Consider the following 22,321-nt stretch of genomic DNA (forward strand, 5'->3'; position numbering starts at 1 on the left):
TTGATGAATTTTTTAATGACAAGGTTGCTTGGAAGCTTCCGGCTCCGCTTTCAGCTCTCACAAGATAGAAAAATGAATGTTAAAATGCAAAATGTAAATTGTTGATGTTGGAAAAGAGCAACTGCTGAGTTTCTTGCCGGCTTCTTCTCGGTAGAATCTGCCTTCCGGACCGGTGGTAGAATCACTACAAACAGACAGACTTGACGTTTCAAAAGTGCTTATATTAGGCCTACTTGAAATAAATGAATTTTGAATTTTGAATTTTGTATTGTTACGTATATACACGTTGTAAATAAAATGATAAATAACGTCCAAAATTATCGATATATCCATACATCGATACCTTAGCATAGATTCATGTACTTATTACGTACCCATTCTTAACACTATACTGTCCAAGGTGAAAAGAACCTAATGTACGTTGTTATAAAATTCTAAATTCTGTACTACCGATTTCTTAAAACCTTTTTTTCAGTTGCTGTCATGCCCACCGGCAATGCGGTTTATATTAACCTCAGTGGGCGGTAAACAGAGGAGGTTGCTGTTAAGGGGGGACTCACACGGGGTGGTATCACTCTGGAACGTGGACGACGCAGTAGCGGCACCGCAACCCGGCGAGACCACTTGTAAGTCCATCCATCATGTCAACCAATGGACGTCCACTACTGAAAATAGGTTCGGCGGCTTTCAGGCTCGTTTGATGTCTGATGCTTACCTTGTTGGGGTCTAGCAAAGCTGCGATTCCCGGTGCGAGGTAGCCATTCCAGCATCTTGGGACGGCCATCGGCTCTCATGTGTGCTCTGCACGTTGGCACTTCAGCTTCGCAACTCGTTAAGCTATATTGGTAGCTATGCTTAACAGGATTAATATGAAATAATTGAGCGTATAACATAAAAAACAAAAAAAAAAATGGCATGAATGAACTTCGTTAAATTGGAAAAGCCATCTCTTGACTCGCACGGAGGAGGCATAACGCTTTTTTATAACGTGACGATTTTTTTAGCTCTTTTATTCGTGTTAACAAACTTCGTTCCACAAGATATTTACGTTATTATTTCTTGATAGCTCACGCGCCGATCGTGCTAACTAGTCTGGAGATGGCATGGGCGGAAATGAATCCAAGTCCCGTGGGTATTCTGGACCAGTTCAGCCACCCTGAAGAACCAGGTAAGTTCTAGTTCCTCGTGCTAGAAATAACGTATTGAAAGCCTATTTATGTCGCTATTCTAGCGTTTCTAGCTCATACCGGCAAGATTGAATGTGCTTCCGTCTTTATATTCCTAATACCTTCAAATTAAGAGAAAACCGAAACTCTTCTAGGCAAACACGACCGGCAAGGTTATTACGTATCTAACGAAACGACAGTCACGACGACGACTACACATACACAAACATATTAATAAGGTTAATCTATCCACATTCCAAATTTAAATCGAATTGGTTTAGTAGTTTTTGCGTGAAAGAGTAACAAACATCTATCCATCCTTACAAACTTTCGCATTTATAATATTAGTAGGATTTAATATTTTATATAGATACTCTACTTGATACTACTCTGTAATGTAACATCGGCAATAGCGCGCGAACCACGACTCTATCATGCGGTTACTTACCCGACTACGCGACGTTTTCGAATCACATGTATTTGGTTGCACAGTGTAATGTCACTTTATAGAAATAACATGATTAACATAACATTTGCTATATTCTGTGTAATTTATAAGTTTCGCTCCGAAACAGGAGAATCCTCAGGAGATGTTGACTTTACAGTGAATAATTGTTAACAGAAACAGCAATTATTGCGTGCGTAGTATAAAGATTGAAGAAATTATAAATTACACCATACAGATTCTCCTGCTTTTAGCGGAGTATAGCAAATTAAGCTTAATTTTCATAATATATTATAGAATTCCGCAAAGTATTCAAAAATATGCTTCTATTCAAAAATTTAATACTGATTTTTGTCGGAGAGCTAAAGTTGTATATATTATATATTTAACCCTGTACATTTCATTGTTACAGAAATGAAACTTACCGCATCGATTTACCTCTTGGCGGCAAACCGTCTAGTGGTGGGTCGCGAGGACGGATCTATTGTAATCGTGAACGCAACTCACACTGTCCAATTGCAATTGCTACACGGAAATCACCAACAGTTGGATGGTATGTAATGTTATATATTTTAATGAGTAAAAAAGTATCAGTGAAAAAATAGAATTTCTGTATTTCTGTCTAGGATTTCAAAAAACCTGCTGGAAAATTCCCGGAGGATAATAAGTACATTTTGCACACAGCCATAAAAAAATCAAGAACGAAATTGGCCAAATAAATACTGTAGGCATGTCATAATGGCTTTATTTTTTGCTAGTTATCTCTTAAACACCAAAACGCATTTTTGTTTATCTGTAGATTTTACCGGGACGAGAAGATTGTATAAAACCAATGAATAGATTGATAAGTTCTATGTTTTTGAAGTGTTATAAAAGTAGACAATGTTACAATAATAAAGCGTAGACTAGTTTGAGGTAATTGGAAGTTGCTTTACTTATCAGTACAGACTGACTAAGTGAAAACCGGCATGCCTGGAGTCTCAACGGTGTGTGAAGTCTCTATAACGTTCTCAAAGGTGTGTGAAGTCAACCAATTCGCACTTGACTAGTGTGGTGGCCCGATAATGGGTTGATAATGATGTTTATAACGAGACATACTATTTTTATTATGTGTTACATTATCGTGCAACTTTTGTTTCAAACGGAAAAAATCACACTCATCTGATATGGAGTATAACTTTAATAAACTTTAAACTTTTCTGCTATAGTTGGGTTTTTGTTTCAGATTTGCCATTACATCAACTTCTACTCGGTCACAACGGCAGAGTCAACTGTCTTTTATATCCGCACCATGTCCATCATAGGTATGGGCACCGACTTAAAATTGAACGTGCGTTCGTGCGTGCGTGCGTGCGTGCGTGCGTGCGTGCGTGCGTGCGTGTGTGTTTGTGTGCGTTTGTGCGCGTGTGTGGTATCGTAGCGCCCGAACGAAACAACCGATTTTGACTTTGTTTTTTCTGTTAATTTTTATTTATCAAGTCTACATAGATGACGTATCTTCTTTATGTTTCGAACGGTATACTTGCCATTGTCATGAGGTCATGATCTATTGGTTGACTGCCTCGAAGAAATACTCGGCAAGGTTGTTAAAAATTGTAGAAAAAATTAATTTCTTTCTCTTTTGTTAGTATTTCATTCATTATCGAAGTCGGTATTTGTTTTATAAATATTTCATAAATATTTCTTAAATTTTTTCTTTTTGTTTCCAGATACGATAAAGCACACCTGGTTTCCGGTGGCATAGATTTCGCGGTTTGTCTGTGGGACCTATTCAGTGGAGCCCTTTTGCACCGCTTTTGTGTGCACGCGGGGGAAATAACACAGCTCATCGTACCGCCACTCAATTGTAGTGTAAGTATTTATTTGTTTACATACCAACAGAGACCCATACAACGTGTTACCGAATTGCGAAATACTCTTGAAGGGTGCATAGCATTTCATACGGAATCACTCTGTAAAAATATTAAGTCAAAAGAATCATATTTATTTTTCCATACAAACTAATTCACAACATTTTTTAAAGGTTTACCAATGCATCCCTATTGATGATAAAAGACCGACACGCACTTAGTACCTACGTTACGCGACGCGTACCATTATAATAGATTAGTGCTGTGTTTGATATAGGTACTAAAAACCATAAATGGTGCGTTGTAAGTGGATAGTCTGTGAGAAGTTGGGTTTTAGAAGATTAAAAACTACTTGATGGATAGTACTGAATTTTATATTATCCAAGACATTATTATTATTTTATTAGCAAGGTAGGTAATACGTTTGCCACCTAGCATTAGCAAACTGTGAACGAGAATGAATAAGATGGCGCTGGTACATCACTTTTATAAAATGTAACATTCAAAGTATCTTTTCAAATATAATTATGAATGAAGCTTAGTTTTTGGATTTATTTGTAACTTAGTCTGTGGCTACCATTCTGGACTAGGTTAAACCTGCGGATGGAAGTGTGTTTTGGTACCTTGGACTGACGAGCTGATTAAAGTCTAGTAGAGTCATTAGATGTTCTTATTTTATAATAATAGGGAATGCCCTATCTCTAGCTCGTAGGCACTTTAGATGCGTGTACCCATATTTGTTCATTAAACTGTTTATGTATTGTTACGATTACTACATACACGTAATACTAAGAAGGCTTAGATCTAAAAATAAGCCCACAAAAGATTTATTTTGCTATTACCGTCTAACAGTCTGATCTAGGTCTAGGTAACAACTTTTATGTCTTTTAATGAATGTTTATTTTGATTTTTGCAGCCTCGAATACAAAAATGCATATGCTCCGTTGCCTCCGATCACAGTGTCACATTATTGAGTAAGAAACATTTAAATCTTATCACCATTTTAAGCCTCATCTTTAGATCCGGTTTTAAATCAACTGATATTTATTTATTAAGGTGTATGTATATTGAACCGCTCTTTAACCGGTTTTCACGGGTTGTGTCATATGTGCTAGAAACCGGTTAAAAATCAAATAATTTTGGAAAGAACGCACGCTATGTGCCCTGCCGTGCTCGTCGCACAGTTATGTCGAATACTAGCGGTCATCCCCAGCAACGTTCACCAAATGAAACCGCTCACTTACCGCATCTTTCCGTAATCAGATTTTACCCGTTAAAGGGATCTTTTGTACAAACGTAGCTGTTATTATTAATGTTGTTCACAAAAATAACCCTGGATGGAGAGATGATTTATAAGAGGTATTTGAATTGAATTTGAACATGTTCGTTTTATATGTATGATTTAATTAACAGGTCTCACGGAGAGGAAATGCGTCACCCTCGCTTCCCGCCACTTATTCCCAGTGGTGACCATTAAATGGCGGCCATTAGACGACTTTATGGTGGTGGGGTGCAGCGATGGCACTGTTTACGTGTGGCAGATGGAGACTGGCCACCTGGATAGAGTTTTGCACGGTAAGTTCTGCATTCTTAGCCTCCGATCAGTAACTTCTATCTAGCGCTCATCTTATCAGAAATGAGGAGATCCAAAGAAGAATTAGGGTTACCGACATATTATGAAAATTAAGTTTAATTTGCTATACTCCGCGAAAAGCAGGAGAATCTGTATGGTGTAATTTTTTCAATCCTTATATGGTGTGGAGCACCAAACAGATCTTCGGCAGTGTACCCTCTATGCACGTTTCACTCCGAAACCGGATCATCCTCAGGAGATGTTGACTTTACAATTAATATAATAATCCATGGAGGCCCTGCTTTTGGATTTTGGAACTCCCTACAAAAGACCCATCATCCAGCAGTGGACGTCAACCGGTTGTGGTGATGAATTTGACTTATCTTCTCCACATCCGCAATGTGGTGAATTCGCTATGTTATTCCCCGACTACTGTACTACCACTAGTAGGTCTAGGTCAGTGAATCACAAAAATAAACATATCTCACATGAAACGTACTATTTTTATATTACACATAGATATTTCGCGATGTAAATGTACCTACCTAATAACTATAACCTATAAATATTATACATCTAAACAACTAGTGAACTTATAATTTTACAAATTTGTATTTTGTAGTTGCTATGTAATTAATTAAATAACAGAAATAAAATAAAATTATTTTCCAGGATAAAAAGTTGGATACAAAGTATGTGCGATTCCAAAATTTTATCTAGATCCGTTCAGCCACTATAGCCGTTATTAGCCGTTCTGGAGTGATTGAGAAAGAAACATCCATCCAATTAAGCTTTCACATTTATAATATTACTATATATTATTTTATATGTGAACAGGAATGATAGCGGAAGAAGTCCTCGCGGCCTGCGATGAGACGCTGGACAACGAACTCGGTGGTGCCATTACTTCTGGCACTGACCTGCAGGGGCTGGCCAATCCCGCTTTGCATTTCTTCAGGTTGGTTCTAAATTTTATGTCATGTTTACCTAGGCATACGTTTACCTTTCACCAATCGATTTTCACTAGGCAATTTATATAACCTGATTTGTCTATGGTTCTTGCCACAAGTGGTTTTTTTGGTGTTTGTATTATCATATTTTTAATTTTTCGTTTCGATTTGAGGTTATTTAAAAACAGAATTTATATTTTTTTCATCTGACAAGTGTCAGTTTACGAGTCTCCTAAAATTTACGATCGTTATCGTAAATTTAGACGGTGCCTAATTTCTTTAGACTTTACATAAGAGTTCGTAAAACGAACGATTTCTCTAGGAATCACCTAAATCACTGGGCATCCGAGGCGATTCCTAGGTTCAGTAAAAACTAGCATAAGTGACTTAGCAATTGTTTGTTAGCATCGATTTGATGAAATCCAAATATGCATCCTTATATCCATAATAATCAGTCGTCACCAGGTAGAGTTTATTTAAAAACCGATTTCGAAAGTCTGTAGTTATTTGTTATGCGTATGATACGCACTTAGTGGGCGCTTCCCATAAATAAACGTACGTTACGTACATGAGCTGACAATGTTATCACCCTAAATTAGACAAACAATAGTTTATGAAAGTACCTCATGTTCGAAGAACAATTTCAGAAATCGGAGACTTCCTTATGACTATGTACTTACTTACGGAGATGTCCCGGAAATAACGTACCTACCTAATCAACTCGTAACAACGTGCATGAATTTATTCGTTCCCATTCATATGATACACAACACGTTTGATGTCTTTTACCCTTCGGTATAGAGGCCTTCGTCACCGGAATTTGAACGCGATGCGTGCGGCCACACAACGCGGTTTAGCAGCGTTGCAAGCGACAGATAGGAGCGGCAACGCCGGGCCTCTGGCCGAACCGGCTCGCGCGCGCAGGGCTCCGCTGACCATCCAGGGCTTCCGCTCCAACCCCGCTGGTGAGTTCCTTGCATCATGAGCCTTATTAACCCCCGATGCCAAAACGATCAGGTGTTATAAGTTTGATGTGTCTGTGTGTCTGGCTTTAGCATCGTATTTAACGAACGGATTAACTGATTTTGTTTTTTTTTTATGTTTTGTTTGAAAGCTGAATTAGCCGGGAGTTTTCTTAGCTATGTTTGATGAACTCTGTCCAATATGGCCGCCACCATAAAATGGCGGATAACATATTTTTTCCCTATTTCCCGTGAAAACCGTTTGTCTGAAAAACCCAGTATTTGTGAAAACCCGTCATAAACGCAAACGAAGTACGTGGGTGCTGAAAAATAGAGTGATGGCCAGGTATTAACTTCAAGACTAGCTATGTTCAGGATGGTTAAATACCTACTTTCTTAGCAGTAAATACTTATTCTCATGAATGTTATTCTTTTGACATACTGTTAAAGTATTAATTTTATAAATTATATCCTTGAAGCCCACCAATCTGCATTATAGTAGAGCTGTGGGTCTGTACTCTAAAACCCTGTCTCACCAAGGAGTAAAATAAAACAACTGGTCGCTGCCGAAAACTAGTATATGCCTTTCACATCAGTCTTATAGCGACCGTAGCGTCATCTAGTAGGAAACATTGCAGTTTTGATCTGCTTTTTCAAAGGTCCATATTGCAATGAGACACGTTTGAAACAAGAGATGACACATTGCTTTTTTAATTTTTATAATTTTTTATTAGCTTTTTTATATTTCTATTATTTTTATATGCATTTTTAATTTATAAAATTATTAATTCCTCCAAGTGTAGGTAAAAACACTAATAAAAAATTATAAAAACGTTGTATAATGTCGATTGTGTTTTCCCGAGACAGATCCCGAGAGCCATATCCTGTTCTTCGATATCGAAGGCCTGATCGTGGAACTCCTCAGCGAGGAGTATTCCGCCATGAGCCCAGCTAGTCTTGAGGTGGGTATTGAGCGTTTTGTTACAAGATTGTTCGTAGTCGTGCACTATTGACAGAGTAGTCGTGGCTGCCGAGATGAACAGGAGCTATTCGATTTGGTCAAACTATCTCCTTTCTACCATCGAACTGCGAGGCACCGAAAGAATCTGCACCGTTACGTGGTTGAAATACCAACAACACGTACGAAGCGTTTCGCTTCTTCCTTTCTGATCCGCACCGCAAAGACCTGGAATGCCCTCCCATCTTCCGTCTTCCCTGATACCAATAATCTGGGTACCTTCAAATCAAGAGTGAATAGGCATCTTCTAGGCAAGCGCGCTTCATCTTAGGCTGCATCATCATTTACCATCAGGTGTGATTGCTGTCAAGCACTTGTCTATATATTAAAAAAAAAAAAAGAACTACGTGGAGTTAAGCGTTATTGGATCGCACTTCACTTAAATTTTGGCGGCTGGTTGAGTGGCTTTGGCGGCAGTCTGGGTCAACGATTTCACCGTGTCTGTCCATCGAGTAGGTGACCGTCCTCTTGTCCTTTTCCTTCGACCTGTCCTTGCCCATCCAATCGTTCAATCAACCTGTCATTTCTTGTGGTGTGGCCAAAACCTACGTTATTCGTAACTGCACCGTCGAAATACTTGAACATCGATGTGAAATGGATCTTATTACCATTAAATTTTGTATACGATTCTTCAGCCGGGCTTTTACAGGCGTTTTGTAAAACAAAAATTGAAAGCACAGGATTTGCGACTCTAAAAAGAGGCAGATTAGGTCCATTTTTTGTTGACGATACAAAGTTTGATCGATTTTCGTGAAGTTGTAGCAACTTTAGAAAAATATTAATCCTTCAATACTTATGTTATAAATCTTACCTGTGTTCGACTCAACAAACTCAACAATTTAATATAATAATTTATGTTTTAATAGGCCGCCGGTCTCATAACCAGCGAGTATATGAAGGTGGCAGCACTGACACAGTCTGCAAGCCCAGATGCCGCCAAAAGGATATCCGGTAAGACTTTTTTGACCCCTGACGCAAAGACGAAAGAGGTGCTAGCTTTGTTTGATTAAAATCGGTCCAGGATAGGGTATCAAATGAAAGGGCTTGACTAGTAGAATAATGTACACTAAATAGAAACTCTGGGGTTTTCTTTCGTACATATTTGAAGTTCACTTAGTTAATTTGTGATAATTGGAATGATCGTAAATAATTTCTGAAATCGTAAATTTTCGCGCACGCTTTCTCGGATAGACTTCTTTGGACGCGTGAAGGACAAAGCTGGTGATATGGAAAGGCTTTTAAAGGAAAAGGACAAACACGGTAAGTACTTTAAGTTTTTACAGCGCACCCGGTCTAATAAGGAATTCATTTATGCCATCTACATGTGTTTAGAAAGTAAGACTTAGGTAGTATCATAGTTTATACATTTTGACGACCTCCCTGTCGCGGTTTTGAGCGAATAGAGAATAAATAATTTCTGCATTTCTCTAGTCTGGTTTGATGAGATTCCGGCGAAGGTTAGTGAAGATTTCAACTGTCTAACTATCATGAGGTACAGCCTGGGGACAAATGGACAGACGGATGGACGGACAGCAAAGTCTTAGTAATAGGGCGTTGTCATTATTATATCGTGGATATATATTTGGGATAAAATTTTGTGATTTTTCGATTTTTCAATCCCTGGGTACGTAGGTACTATTTTTGGACGATAGATTCCTTTTCTTGTAACCTTGACAACTTGTTAGTCAAAATTTCATGATTATCGCTTCAGGAACTTGGACGTGAAAGTATATACTCTATCATTAACACAATATAACTAATATTGTGTTTATAATAGAGTTAGTTAGGAATAAAGATCTTTTGTCTTTTAAAAATTTTGACTATATCAAATGTTTAATTTCTTAAGGTATTCTGGCCAAGATGAAGGAAGGTGCTGAAACGATGCAGACAAAGTTGCAGGCGAAAGCTGAGCAGATTAAGGCGCACTTAGAACCTAAAGGTAAGTGTAGTTATGAATAAATGAATACACTTTATTTATTGTACAACACATAAACATATAGAAAAATTGAAAAAATAGAAAGTATACAATTTGGCGGCCTTATTGCTACTCGTATATAGCGATCTCTTCCAGCCAACCAAAGTCGTAACATATATACGTATATACCAGTAGAGTTATAAATTTTATTACACTACTTTTATACATGATGCATTAAATTATAGATGCGTTATATCAGCGATATTAAAGTGAGGCAATTGCCTAAAATTCGCTTATTCATATATAAGTCCTCCTGGTGTTTATTTAAGAGTCGCCTTTTGGTATTCTACTTCTGTCTTCTGTTTTTCTATGCTTCTTTTATTACCTTAATTTGTAGTGGTGCGAGATAATAAATATGAAGATTTGATATTAGTTGGTAGTATAAATTAAATGTGAAGATTTATAAGTAAAGATCTTATATACGGATCTTAGATGCGTTATATCGGAGAGCTATATACCAAAACAATATAAATATTCAAGAGGGCTTATATAAATATATTGAAACAAAATAACATAAGGAAGTTTTGTATTTTAGGTGCGTAGTTTCGGTGACATAAAACAGGGTAATTGTCAAAACAAAAATCCTCATTTTTGCTGCTTCAATGCATGCATCGGTTGTGTTAGATTTCTGATTCTCAAAGGCGTTCAGATGTTTTGATTATTATCAAAAGCGATCTATACAAGTGAAATTAATAAGAGATCTTGAAATTTGCCGGGGGCAAAAGTTTTGTTCACCTTATCTAAGATATATCGTAAGTGTAGATGCGTTATATCTACGGTATAAAAATATGGTAATTGCCTGATTTTTTTTAAGGATATAAGTTTTAAGTGAATGTCTATGCTGTTTATTTGTATCAATGCTTAATATTTGCGATATATAAGAACATCTAACGGTCCCTCGCGACTTCGTAGGCGTATAAGTTACTCCTTAAAAGATAGGCTGTCGCTTACTTTTGTTTAGAACTTGGTGTAGTGGGCGTGGGTGTAGTGGGGGTGGGTGACAAATACTTGAAAATGCCAATGAAGATAACCTCCCTAGCGCAGTGGTAAGCGCTGTGGTCTTATATGTAGAGGTCCCGAGCTCGATTCCGGGAGGGGGTTATATGGTATTTATAATTTCAATATTTTTTCTGATAATTTCCAGTACCTTCTTACGGTGCTGTAAAGCGATAAAGCGTTCCGGTGCAGTGCTAGAGTTACTAGACACAAACAGTTGTAAGGTTGTAAATGTACTTTTATTAAGGCTTACTTGAACTAAATGAATTTAGTTTTTTTTTAAATTTTAGTACAGTGTCGCTTAAAAAGCGATTGAAGTGCCATGACCCTAACAAGATAGCCTTCTACCATTTTAGACTGCCTCTTACTACTATAGCGGTTTAGCGTTCCGATACGTGTCGCGCAGAAACCGCTTAGGATCATGGGTTTAAAATATATGCCATGCCACGTAACAGGTTAGCCAATTACCATCTTAGACTGCATCATCACTTATCACCCACCAGGTGAGATTGCAGTCAGGTTGTTGGGGAAAAAAATACTCGTACATGTTGTAGTACAATTAATGTCACAGCCTACAAGTGAACCAGCGAGCCAGCGCAGTGACAGCTTAATTACCCGAGCGGGGGTTTTGTTGTCGTATATTTAGACCCCAAGGTGATCTACATTCATAAATAATTTGTTCAATTGATATCTGTGTACACACGGGCGGGGGAAACGTCAAGCGGTCACTATTCTTTAGTGTATGATAAACGACTAAGTCACCGGGAGGTATCTTTGCATAGTTCAAGTCCATCTAGGACTGCGGTGATATATCACCATCGATACGGTATACACATCGATAATGCAGTCGTATTTATATCAAAATACCTACCAACTAAATGTCATGAACAGAATTATCTGGCAAATATGAATTTATAGTTATCAAAAGTTTAATTATTTACCCACTTTATAAATTTAATGTAACATTCAACCATCCTGACAAAACTTTGCGACCCCGCAAACGTACCGTTGCCTAAAATGGAAAATCTAAAGCTGTGAATCTACCACCGATTCGGAATGCTCATTGTATTGAAAAGAACCGGCAAGAAACTCAATACTTGCTCTTTTTACATATTACAAACAGACATATTTTAGCAGTTGAGTGGCATGGCAAATATGATGCAGCTAATATGACACGGCTCGCAATTACGCGGTCACACAGACGTTATCGTAGATGGTCACATAGACTTTCTCGTAAATAGCTCACACAGACACATTGCTGACACCGTATGGTTAATAGAACAATCACCACTTTTGCCAAAAGCTTAGTAGACAATCGTTAAAGATGGCCACAGTCTGAAAAACAATATTCACTAAGAATTAACATAAATATCTGGCAAATATGAATTTATTGTTATCAAAAGTTTAATTATTGACATATCGGGGGCTATCACTCGTTTGAATTCGGACCTGAACTTAATTAGTTCATGGAGTAAATCGAGTTTAGTGATATAGGCCGCCTTTTGCATATAATTTATGATAAAGTTAGTGTTCTTGTGTGTGTTTCCTTTATTATGCAATAAAGTTGTTTAAATAAATAAATAAATGATAATGTAATGTTTTAATATAATCGTAATTGCTAAAAACGCAGGTAACTCCAAAAAGTAAGAGGTGCGCCAATGATTAAGTCAAGTTAGCAAGGTTCCGAGTATTTTTTTTTAATTGAATATTTGTTTTGCTCTATTCAAGGTTGGTTCAAACAAACAAACACACTTTAGCATTCGTAATATCAGTATGGATCGAATAACCACGCTTCCACAATTATCCACCCGTATTTTACACCAAAAGCCTACGCCCTCCCCAAGGCAAGGCAGTCCAGATTCAAGTGAACAAGTTTACTATCTACACGTAAGGCAAAACGACACTTATCACACAGTCATAACGACGAAATTCTTTTGATGCAAACTTGTGGATAACTTTCGACATTTCTATAATAATGATTTCTTTGTCTTTCAGTGAGTAGGGAAATAGTTGTATTAAGTTTTTTTTCATTGCCAAGTAAGAACTCTTTATATAAGACTGACCTTAGCGCAGTGCTTCGGGCTTATAACTGGAAGGTCCCGGGGTTGATCCCGGAAACGGTTAAATTGGAAATTCATAAGTTCTCCGGCCCTTCATTTATTTCTTATTGACCGAAAAAGACGTGCCGCCATACCATTGGTCGTTCCGGTACGATGCCGTGTATATCAGCTTATACCTACATAGTACACGGGTTAGTGAGTGGGGGGAAGATGGAATAAATGGGAACACAAAAAGGTATCAATAAAGTCTAAGTTAATATGTACAGCTCTACAAGATGTCAAACACAACACTGCTCATCTCATCAAAAAACCGTTCTATCTTCCCCCACTCACCCTAAATATTACTGCCATATAATAATATGACGTATTTTTTTTTAAAGCGTGTACGGCAGATAAGCTGAGCGTCTAACTTCATTCGTAGTATAAATAGATTTCGATGTTTCTCATTTTAAAATAAGAAAAAAATTAATATTTAAAAATTACATAATTATTATTTGAAAAACCACTGTGCAGTACAATAGAGTGAAAATGTTTACATGCTTTTATGTAGATAAAAATTAAAAAAAAACCCCCGACACAAATTCCTTATTCTCATTCTCTTTCAAGAAGCTACACTATTTTACTAGTCAATCCCTTTCATTTGATACCCAAATAATTGTGGTGGCGGCCATCTTTGACCGATTTTAATCAAGCATAACTAAGAACACTTCCGACTTATTCACCTTTCTAACAGAAGAAACAAAATAAAAATCGGTTCATCCGTTCGGGAGCTACGATGCCATAGACACACATCCACACTCACACACACCTCTGGATTTTTAAATTACAATAAACATAATATGTTTCTATAAGGACAGACAATATTAACGCTTCTGAATGAAGCTCGATTTCGACTATATCTACAATGTAATATCGGCGTAAATTCGAATTTATGTGCTTTGTTTCAAAGCTCGTATTTATCCAGGCAAAATAAATAAACAAGATTACAAATTTGCGACGCTAAGAATAGCTATTTTAGGTGCATTTTGCTTTAAACTTACAGTGCTTCGTTACTCGCAACGGACTTGACGATTGCGAGCATACAAATTATACTAAACGTACTAGTATTATTGAAAGTTGCTTATATTACTTATCATTATTTCTAAGGTGCTGTGTCTCATACGTTAGATATTGTAAACGGTTCTAGTAATCCACATATATCTCGATTGGTACAGCAGGATGATAAGGACGTTGAGAAGGTGGACGAGGCCTTTTTAATGGTTGCTTCCTATCTAATCTCTCTTTAATTGCAGATAGAAGTTCCAAATCTCCATATGAGGCCAGATTTTTCAAAGTCTCTTTATTCTCGCCCTTATCGTATGGAACCAGTTTCAATTTCGTGTCGGGCGAAAGCCTCAATCGTGGGAATTTAAACCTTCTTGCAATTAGATTTGTGTTCTCTTTCGCATCAATGTTCGCGCCATCTCTTGCCACTGCATGATACTCTAGTTCATGATCACCCGCTACCTCGTCTCCATTATCACCTCTTCTTCGAAGACCACTGTAGGGAATCTCTTGAGGATGGTATGCTTTTGTAGTTTCAGAATTTGAATTGTTTATCCATAAGATACTTAAAACTGAAACAATAAATATACAACGTGTAAATGAAAACCGAAATGTTGCGTCACAGGTTTTTATTCACTGTCTCTGAAACTTATGCATAACAAATTACCAGATGAAATCCTTGAGATTACTCTCAATAAGTTCAAAGTTTATATAAAACGTAAGCTTATAGAAAATTCCAATTATAATATTAAGGATTACATGTATAATATGAGCTTGGGTATGAATTGCACCTACTTCATAGCTCAACATTGAACTAGACTGTGAGATGGTGCTAACAAAAAAAAAAGTTTGTTGTGGGCTCTTCTTAGACCAGGGCGCGTTTGGAACCTTCCTAGCTTTAGTTTTAAGTTAGAGAATGCAGTTATCACCATCTTAGTGTAAAATGTATGAATGTATGAACGCTTCATAAGTTCCTGTAATAAGGTCTACATGAATAAAACCTTTTTGAATTTGAATTTATGCGTGAAACCGTTTTTTACTGAAAGAAATCAGATGCAGTTCTAACATCACTTTATTAGGTACGCGTCGCGTAGCGTAGGTACTATGCGCGTGTCGGTTTTTATCTTCAAAAATAGTATTGTCATAAGTAAACTAATAGAATGTTTTGAATTAGTTGTGTGAGTGTAGAAAAATAAATATGTAAAAATATTGAATTTTCAATTCAATATTTTTACAGAAAGAATAGAAAATATTGAATTGATTGAAAAATTCAATATTTTTATCGCCCCCGAAACCACCTGTATACTAAATTTCATGAAAATCTTTGGAGCCGATTCTGAGATTACAATTATATATAAAGATATAAAATAATAAAAAGAACCACTTACCAACAATAATATTAATTCTTAGAAGAATCATCATCACAGTTTGTGGTAATCACAAGTGCATTTAGGGTTAAATTTGATACCTTGCGATTTATAGTTTTTTTTTTTTTTTTCAATTAACATCCTGCTTGTCCGATTTGTGAAGTGTGTAAATTTAAATTTCCTTTCGTAATCGCCGAAACATTAATTTCATTGCTCATGTCAAAGAATAATTGAAAACTTCTTTTACATATTACACTGAGTATGGCACATTCGTACCTACAGCACTTTATAATAATCAAAATATTTGAGTAATCAAAAATCGGCCTTGATACTAAATTGATTACCAAATAAAAAGTAAATCTATTTGAAAATTGAAAATTAAGAAGAACTTATCTAGGCTTATTAAGATACTAACAGTGCCCTGCGGCTTCGTCCGCGTTAATTACAGGACGCAGCGTACTTCTACATAGTTTACACCTCAATAAATCATATGTAGATACCAAACGTAAAGTTATTTCAAACATACGTGAAGTGCTAAATATAAAACCGCAGGGCACATCTAGTTATTTACTTCTATACTAATATTATAAATATAGCGAGAGAGGTCTATAGTGACACTATGTTCTCTTAGAAATAATTCTTAAATATAACTTGTTTTTTTTAAGGAAAATATCCTAGTACCACAGAATTAAGAACAAACTGAAACCCTGTACACAACTAATATCGAAGTAACAAAAACCACTCCACTTTAGTAGTGTTTCACGATCGCGGTTAGTCACTTCATTATATTTAGCGATTGACGGTAATTATTTTACTTGTACTGTTTGTGAGCTAGCATCATTCCGAAAGTGTGCAGAGCGGAGCGTTTTCACTGTTGGACCAGTGGCATGCATAGAGAGTATGCACATGGTACGCAGATGATATAAAATAGAGTAAATCTCCAGAAATAGTTATAAAAAACTTAAGGATAGGCATTGTAAGAGTTATAGAAAGCCTTAAGTATTTATAACTCGTAATGGGGATTTTCTTCATTTTATATCATCTGCATACCCTATGCATACCCTCTATGCACGCCACTGTCTATGAGTAAGGTATGCGGGTGGATGCGTTAATCGGTGTGTTACCTTCTTCTAGTTCCCTTAGTCACCTCGTACGACAACCGCGGAAGGAGGAGGATCGGTGTAAACTATTATTCTGATCTGCCGGCACCATACTGCAGAGAAGATAAACGTTTGCCGTTCACCCGCGAATAAAAAGTCTCGTGCCCAACCTAGCCGTGCTTGTGCTATTCCAGGATGAATAGTATCCGTTAGGTTTTAAAGACCTCCTTGAGTCAACTGTGAACGCTGTGAACTTAAGTAGCAGGACCCGGGTTTGATTTCCGGCAGGGACAATTTGGTGGCTTGTAACCACCCTACCGACAAGGACGTGCCGCTAAGCGATTTAGTGTTCCAGTGCGATGTCGCGTAGACACCGATTAGGGGTATGACAACCATGCTCCCTAACAGGTTAGCCCGCTACCATCTTGGACTGCATTATTACTTACAGCCAGTATTGGATAGAAGCAGGCGTTACTTTGCGGAATTCCATGATATATTATGATAAAAAAGCTTAACTTGCTATACTCCGCGAAAAGCAGGAGAATCTGTATGGCGTAATTTATTACTTCTTCAATTTTTTTTATTGCTTTGTTGCTTTCGCGGAGTATAGCAAATAAAGCTTAATTTTCATAAATTGTAGTGGAATAAAAATAAAGAAAAGTATCCTACGCCCGTCTCCAGGATAGAAGATTTACATGTGCCTTGTTTTATCAAGATCGGTGCTGTGATAGAGTCGAACATAGTAACAAAGGATTAAACTGACACACTCGCTTTTATGATATTGGTATTGATTATTTGCTTCGGGCAGGGGATGTATAATATCGCGGATGTCGTAAGAGGCTAAGGGAATGAAGTAGGGAACGGGCAGCAGCGTCCTCTGTGCTACTACTACCCTTTACTGCGATCTCCAACCCGTCTGTCCTGTGCGATGTTTATGGGCAAACACTCCCTCCGTGGGAGAGGTCTTTTACCAGCACTGGACTTTTATAGGCTATTGATATATTCAACTTACTAGCGGACCCCCGCGACTTCGTCCACGTATGAGGCAATCGAGAAGCTATAATATATCTTTATAATAATCATCGTGGCTTCGTGTACCTACTATTATTTTGCGTGGTATATTGAGTTAGTAGGTTGTCATTATTTCAGTTGATACATACATACATCCTCACAAACTTTCGCGTTTATAATATTACGAGGTTGGTACGCATGCATTCGATCGTTATCCCATATGCCTTGCGACTTACATTTATTTGTGAAGAGTTATGTTCTTTATCTCCTAAAATATTTCTCAGTTCCTTATTAAAATAAGACCATACATGCTTGATATAATACACTTTTAAATAAAAAAATAATTATTAAAATCGGTTCAACTTTAACGGAGCTATAAAGTAAAATTGATAAAAATTTTCATCCCATTTCCCGGAGGAAACTTTTTGTTTATCGGGATAAAAATATCTTATATGTTCACGTGATGCCCGGACAGACAGACAGACAAAAATTAAATAAAAATCTGTTTTGGACTCAGTAGCATCCCCCGGTCAAAATTATCAAAATATTTTAAATGTAAAGAAATTTTCTAGTTACAATTTTATTATAAGTAAAGATTAGCTAAACATAATAATTATTTACTAAGCTTCTGCCCGCGACTTCGTCTGCGTGAACTTCATAATTGTTTGTAAAGCTTCGGAAATAGCTTATCCAACCACGGAACGCACTATTTTAGATATCGGTACAGAAAGTACATGTCCTTTTCCATAGCATAAGTGATGTGCATACCAAATTTCAAAGCTGTCTGCCCGCCTCGTACACAATTTTCAATTTTCCCTCGGAAACTTCTTAAGGTATCGAGATAAAAGGTAGCCTATGTTCTTTCCATGTTAAAGGCTACATGCATGTCAAATCATAGCCACTTTTGCGTAATTGAGTAACAAACATCCACACTTTCACATTTATGATATAAGTAGGAAGTAGGATAGTAGGATTAAAAAAACCATAGCCTAACAATTCATCAAACTTTGTTTAACGGCTTCCCAGGTTATGTTTCCAGTGTCTACCTACTATAACTTGCTTAATGATGTGCCCATACTAAGTTCATATCTCATGGACTTATATGCCTCGTTGATATAGTGGTTAGTATATTTGACTGCAGATCAGGGAGTCCTAGATTTTATCCCTGGGTCTAAGTAGTATCTCTATCACGAAATTCTAAGCACCAGCCCTGAGTTTGGAAATTGGTGATTTATTTCAGTGCCCCGGAGAGCACGTTAAGCTGTCGGTCCAGCGCCTGACGTTTTTCCGGTAGTGTCAGAATTGCTTTTCCATTGGACTATGAGGGTGAACGAATAGAGAGTCATCTGTGTTTGCGCACCCACTTGTTCACGATACCATCTCCCGCGGTTTCACAAACCAGTAGGGCTATAACATACTTGGCACGAGATATTTATCTCTACCCGTTACTCGTTTTTCTTTTATAGACCTAGACGAGACATTGGGTAGACATAATTTTCTCGTTGTGCTAGCCTTAGAGGAAGCAAAGCTCTGCATACATGTCAACAGGATATCAACCACGAAGTAGTTCAGTGGTCTTACTACCATTGCTTAGCGCAGTATCAATTTAGATTGCTGTTTTGTTTCGTATTCATGAGTACATTTGGTTCTTGGTTGAAATATAGCACCGGTTTTAAGTGAACAATTGGTGCTTCCCGTAAAACAATGCGCAAGTAACTATAAAAAAAATCTCCAAATGCTTTGTAATAAATTTAAATTTAAAGAGAAGAAAAGAAATCTTTTTCAAACGTTGTACTTTTAAGGTGGTCCCATTTGCATTAGATAGTCACCTAATGTCAATGGGACCACCTTGAAGAGTTTTTGACCACCCGTTTGAAACAAAATGTATATATTTTATAAATCGTTTATATAGACGATTGGAAAGCGGTGAAAGCTCAGTGGGTACGACTTCGGTTTCCCTTTCGTGAAGAGTAGTTCGAATCCCTGGACGCACCTCTAACTTTTCTTAATTATTAGCGTTTTAATAAATTAGGATATCGCTTGCTTGAAGGAAAACATCGTAAGGAAACCAGCATGCCTGAGAGTTCTGTATAACGTTCTCAAAGGTGTGTAGAGTCCACCAATCCGCCAGCGTGGTGGACTCTACACGCCTTAAGCCGTTCTCATTGTGGGAGGAGACCCGTGCTATGTAGTGGGCCCGTAATGGGTGATATGATGATGACGAAATAGACGGAGGAGTTCTGAAGTTTGCAAAAATAAGAAAAAAAAACAACCAGATTGAGAAGTCGTTTTAAATAATACTACTTCTACGCAGATCTTTACAATGGTTCGGAAAAGTTAAAAGTAAAACACTCCAGATATACATTTCAGATATCCTCGTTAATATAGCAAATTTTTCTGCGATCTAAGCAGACACTTAACATCCCCGACTGATTTCATTAGAAAAGATGTGGCCTTTGCCTTACCCTTTTTGTTGGCTCCCTCAAAGCTAATCTCTCTTCAATTGCAGCGAGTAGTGCATTATTTCCGTATGCGTTGAGTCGATTTTGTGATCTTTGAATGTGGTTATGAGTCATCTTTAAAGGTTCCACGTCGTCATAATCGACATGGCCGTGAATATGTATAGTAAATTCATTTTTGATTTCTCCTACGTTGGATTCCTCCCGTCCTTTCATCTTTGTCGTTTGACGTGTTGGTCTCGTTGGTCTTGGTGGCCTTGGCGGTTTTCTTTTCAATTGTTGCATCTTTTCTAATCTCTGTTTAATTGCAGATAACAGCTCTGAGTTCTTATAGGAGGCCAGCTGTTTCAGAGCATTTTTATTTGTACCGTCTTCATATTCACGGAACTTTGGCCATAGTTCCCTTCTTCCTTCCAGAGGAAAATTGAACCGTATGGCCTCCTGCCTTCTACTCGCAGTTCGATTCATTATCACTATTGTATGATTATTCTCTTGCCCGATGCTGTTGCCATCTCCTGTCTCTACATGATCCGCTAGTTGCACATTTTTGACTAACTCTTGTCCATTATCACTTCCTTTTGTAACACCACTGTTGGGATTTCTTAGTTGTTGACGATCCGCTTCAACCGGCTCTGAGTTGGAATTGTTTAACCGTAAGATGATTATTGCTGCAACAATATATTATTTTATATTTGTATTTATTATTTTATATATTATTTATTACATATATGCAATCACGCTCTACGCTACTTCACTTTGCAAAGTAGTTCTATGTAGTTTTGAAATATAATAAATTCTGTTTTGTCGACCTCCCCGGCACAGAGCTAGAATTGTGGTCCTATAAGTGAGAGATCTCAGAATCAATCTCAGCGGCAGCTTGGATATGCGCATGCTCATTACGCGCGCTAACAATACATACGGTGAGCGTACGACCGCCTTTTTGGTTCCGCGATTCATGAACGAACTACCTTCAACGTTGATCCAAAATGTAAATATTAAAAACATTAAGCGTAAACTCAAAGAATACTTTTTAGCGAAGTTAGTTGGCTGACTCTTTTGTATCTCGTATAGTTTATATTATTTTGGTACTTACTACTATTAGAAATTAAAATTGACAGTCTTACTTGGTTCCTATCGTTCTACAATGTAGCAGTAAGTTTTTCCCACAGCTGGTTTTATTCTTTTAATTAACACCCTAGGTAATCGTTGCAGATAGGCACCGAGGACAAACCTCTGCGGTTTTTTCGGTGTTTTTATACTAACCATTTTATTGTAATTGCTGTATTTGATAAATAAATTAAAAAAAAAAAAAAAAAAAAATGTACGATGTCTAAATTTTCTCTGGTCTGGTCTGGTCTGGTCTAGTCTGGTGGGAAGCTCGTTACCACCCTACCGACAAAGACGTGCCTCCAAGCGATTTAGCGTTCCGGTACGATGCTGCGTAGGAACCAAGTAGGGGGATGGATTTAATATTACTGATTAATATCAGTTTACCTGTTTGCCCGCTATCATCTTAGTTCCATCTAAGATTGCAGGCAAGGGCTAACTTGTGGAAATTAAAAAAAACAACATGTTTATTGCTAGCTTACCAATTATAATAGTCACTCGTAGGTTACTCATACCTAGTTGTGAGTGCGCATTATAAGTTCAAGTCTCAAACTTGACGATTTTATAATACTTTATCAATTAACCTAACGTGGAAATGTGTAATTTTTTGATTTTTTCTTATCACCAATGTATCAAATTAATTGGAATTTCTTAGAGGAAATTAAAACAAAATATCATTCGTAATAAATTTTCTTGAATAAATCTAAAAATTGATATGCTTCAAGGAAAAAAAAAACTTACTTCACTAATTTCTTAACTTTTTTTTTCTTGTTCTTTGTACTAAAAATGCAATTGGCTCGACTCTGGAGTTGAACCTAGGAACCTCGCGATCGGAACAAGACCTACAAATTCAAAAATTCAAATTCAAATTCATTTATTTCAAGTAGGCCTACTTTATAAGCACTTTTGAAACGTCAAGTATGCATGTTGGTGTGACTCTACCACCGGTTCGGAAAGCAGATTCTACCGAGAAGAGCCGGCAAGAAACTCAGTAGTTGCTCTTTTCCAACATCAACATTTACAATCATTTTGCTATCTTGCGGGAGATGAGAGCGAGGCTGGCTGCTTCCATTCTACCTTGTCATTGAGGAATTCATCAAATGTATAGTAACCTCGCTGTACTAGATGCGTTTTTACACATTTTTTAAATGTATGCATTGGTAGGTCAAGAATTCCTTAGGAATCATGTTGTAAAAGCGTATACTCAACCCCACCAAGGAGTTCTGCACCTTTCGCAG

At 37.2% G+C, this 22,321-nt stretch overlaps 1 protein-coding gene across 3 annotated transcripts in view; it reads left to right on the plus strand.

The window, feature by feature from the left end:
* LOC120624873 (WD repeat-containing protein 7) overlaps positions 1–22,321 on the plus strand; it is a 191,710-nt gene that overhangs the window by 15,314 nt on the left and 154,075 nt on the right. For 2 of the 3 annotated variants that reach the window (XM_039891626.1, XM_039891627.1), the window contains exons 9-21: positions 476–626; positions 1,067–1,168; positions 2,024–2,164; positions 2,837–2,915; positions 3,321–3,462; positions 4,378–4,435; positions 4,875–5,036; positions 5,872–5,992; positions 6,786–6,949; positions 7,814–7,908; positions 8,831–8,915; positions 9,156–9,224; positions 9,811–9,903. In XM_039891626.1, the coding sequence (XP_039747560.1) occupies positions 476–626; positions 1,067–1,168; positions 2,024–2,164; positions 2,837–2,915; positions 3,321–3,462; positions 4,378–4,435; positions 4,875–5,036; positions 5,872–5,992; positions 6,786–6,949; positions 7,814–7,908; positions 8,831–8,915; positions 9,156–9,224; positions 9,811–9,903 (1,462 nt within the window). The remainder of the gene's footprint in view (positions 1–475; positions 627–1,066; positions 1,169–2,023; positions 2,165–2,836; positions 2,916–3,320; positions 3,463–4,377; positions 4,436–4,874; positions 5,037–5,871; positions 5,993–6,785; positions 6,950–7,813; positions 7,909–8,830; positions 8,916–9,155; positions 9,225–9,810; positions 9,904–22,321) is intronic. The other variant, XM_039891628.1, reaches the window with a different exon arrangement.

This window comes from Pararge aegeria, chromosome 7 (genome assembly GCF_905163445.1).
Source record: "Pararge aegeria chromosome 7, ilParAegt1.1, whole genome shotgun sequence".
Lineage (NCBI taxonomy): Eukaryota > Metazoa > Arthropoda > Insecta > Lepidoptera > Nymphalidae > Pararge > Pararge aegeria.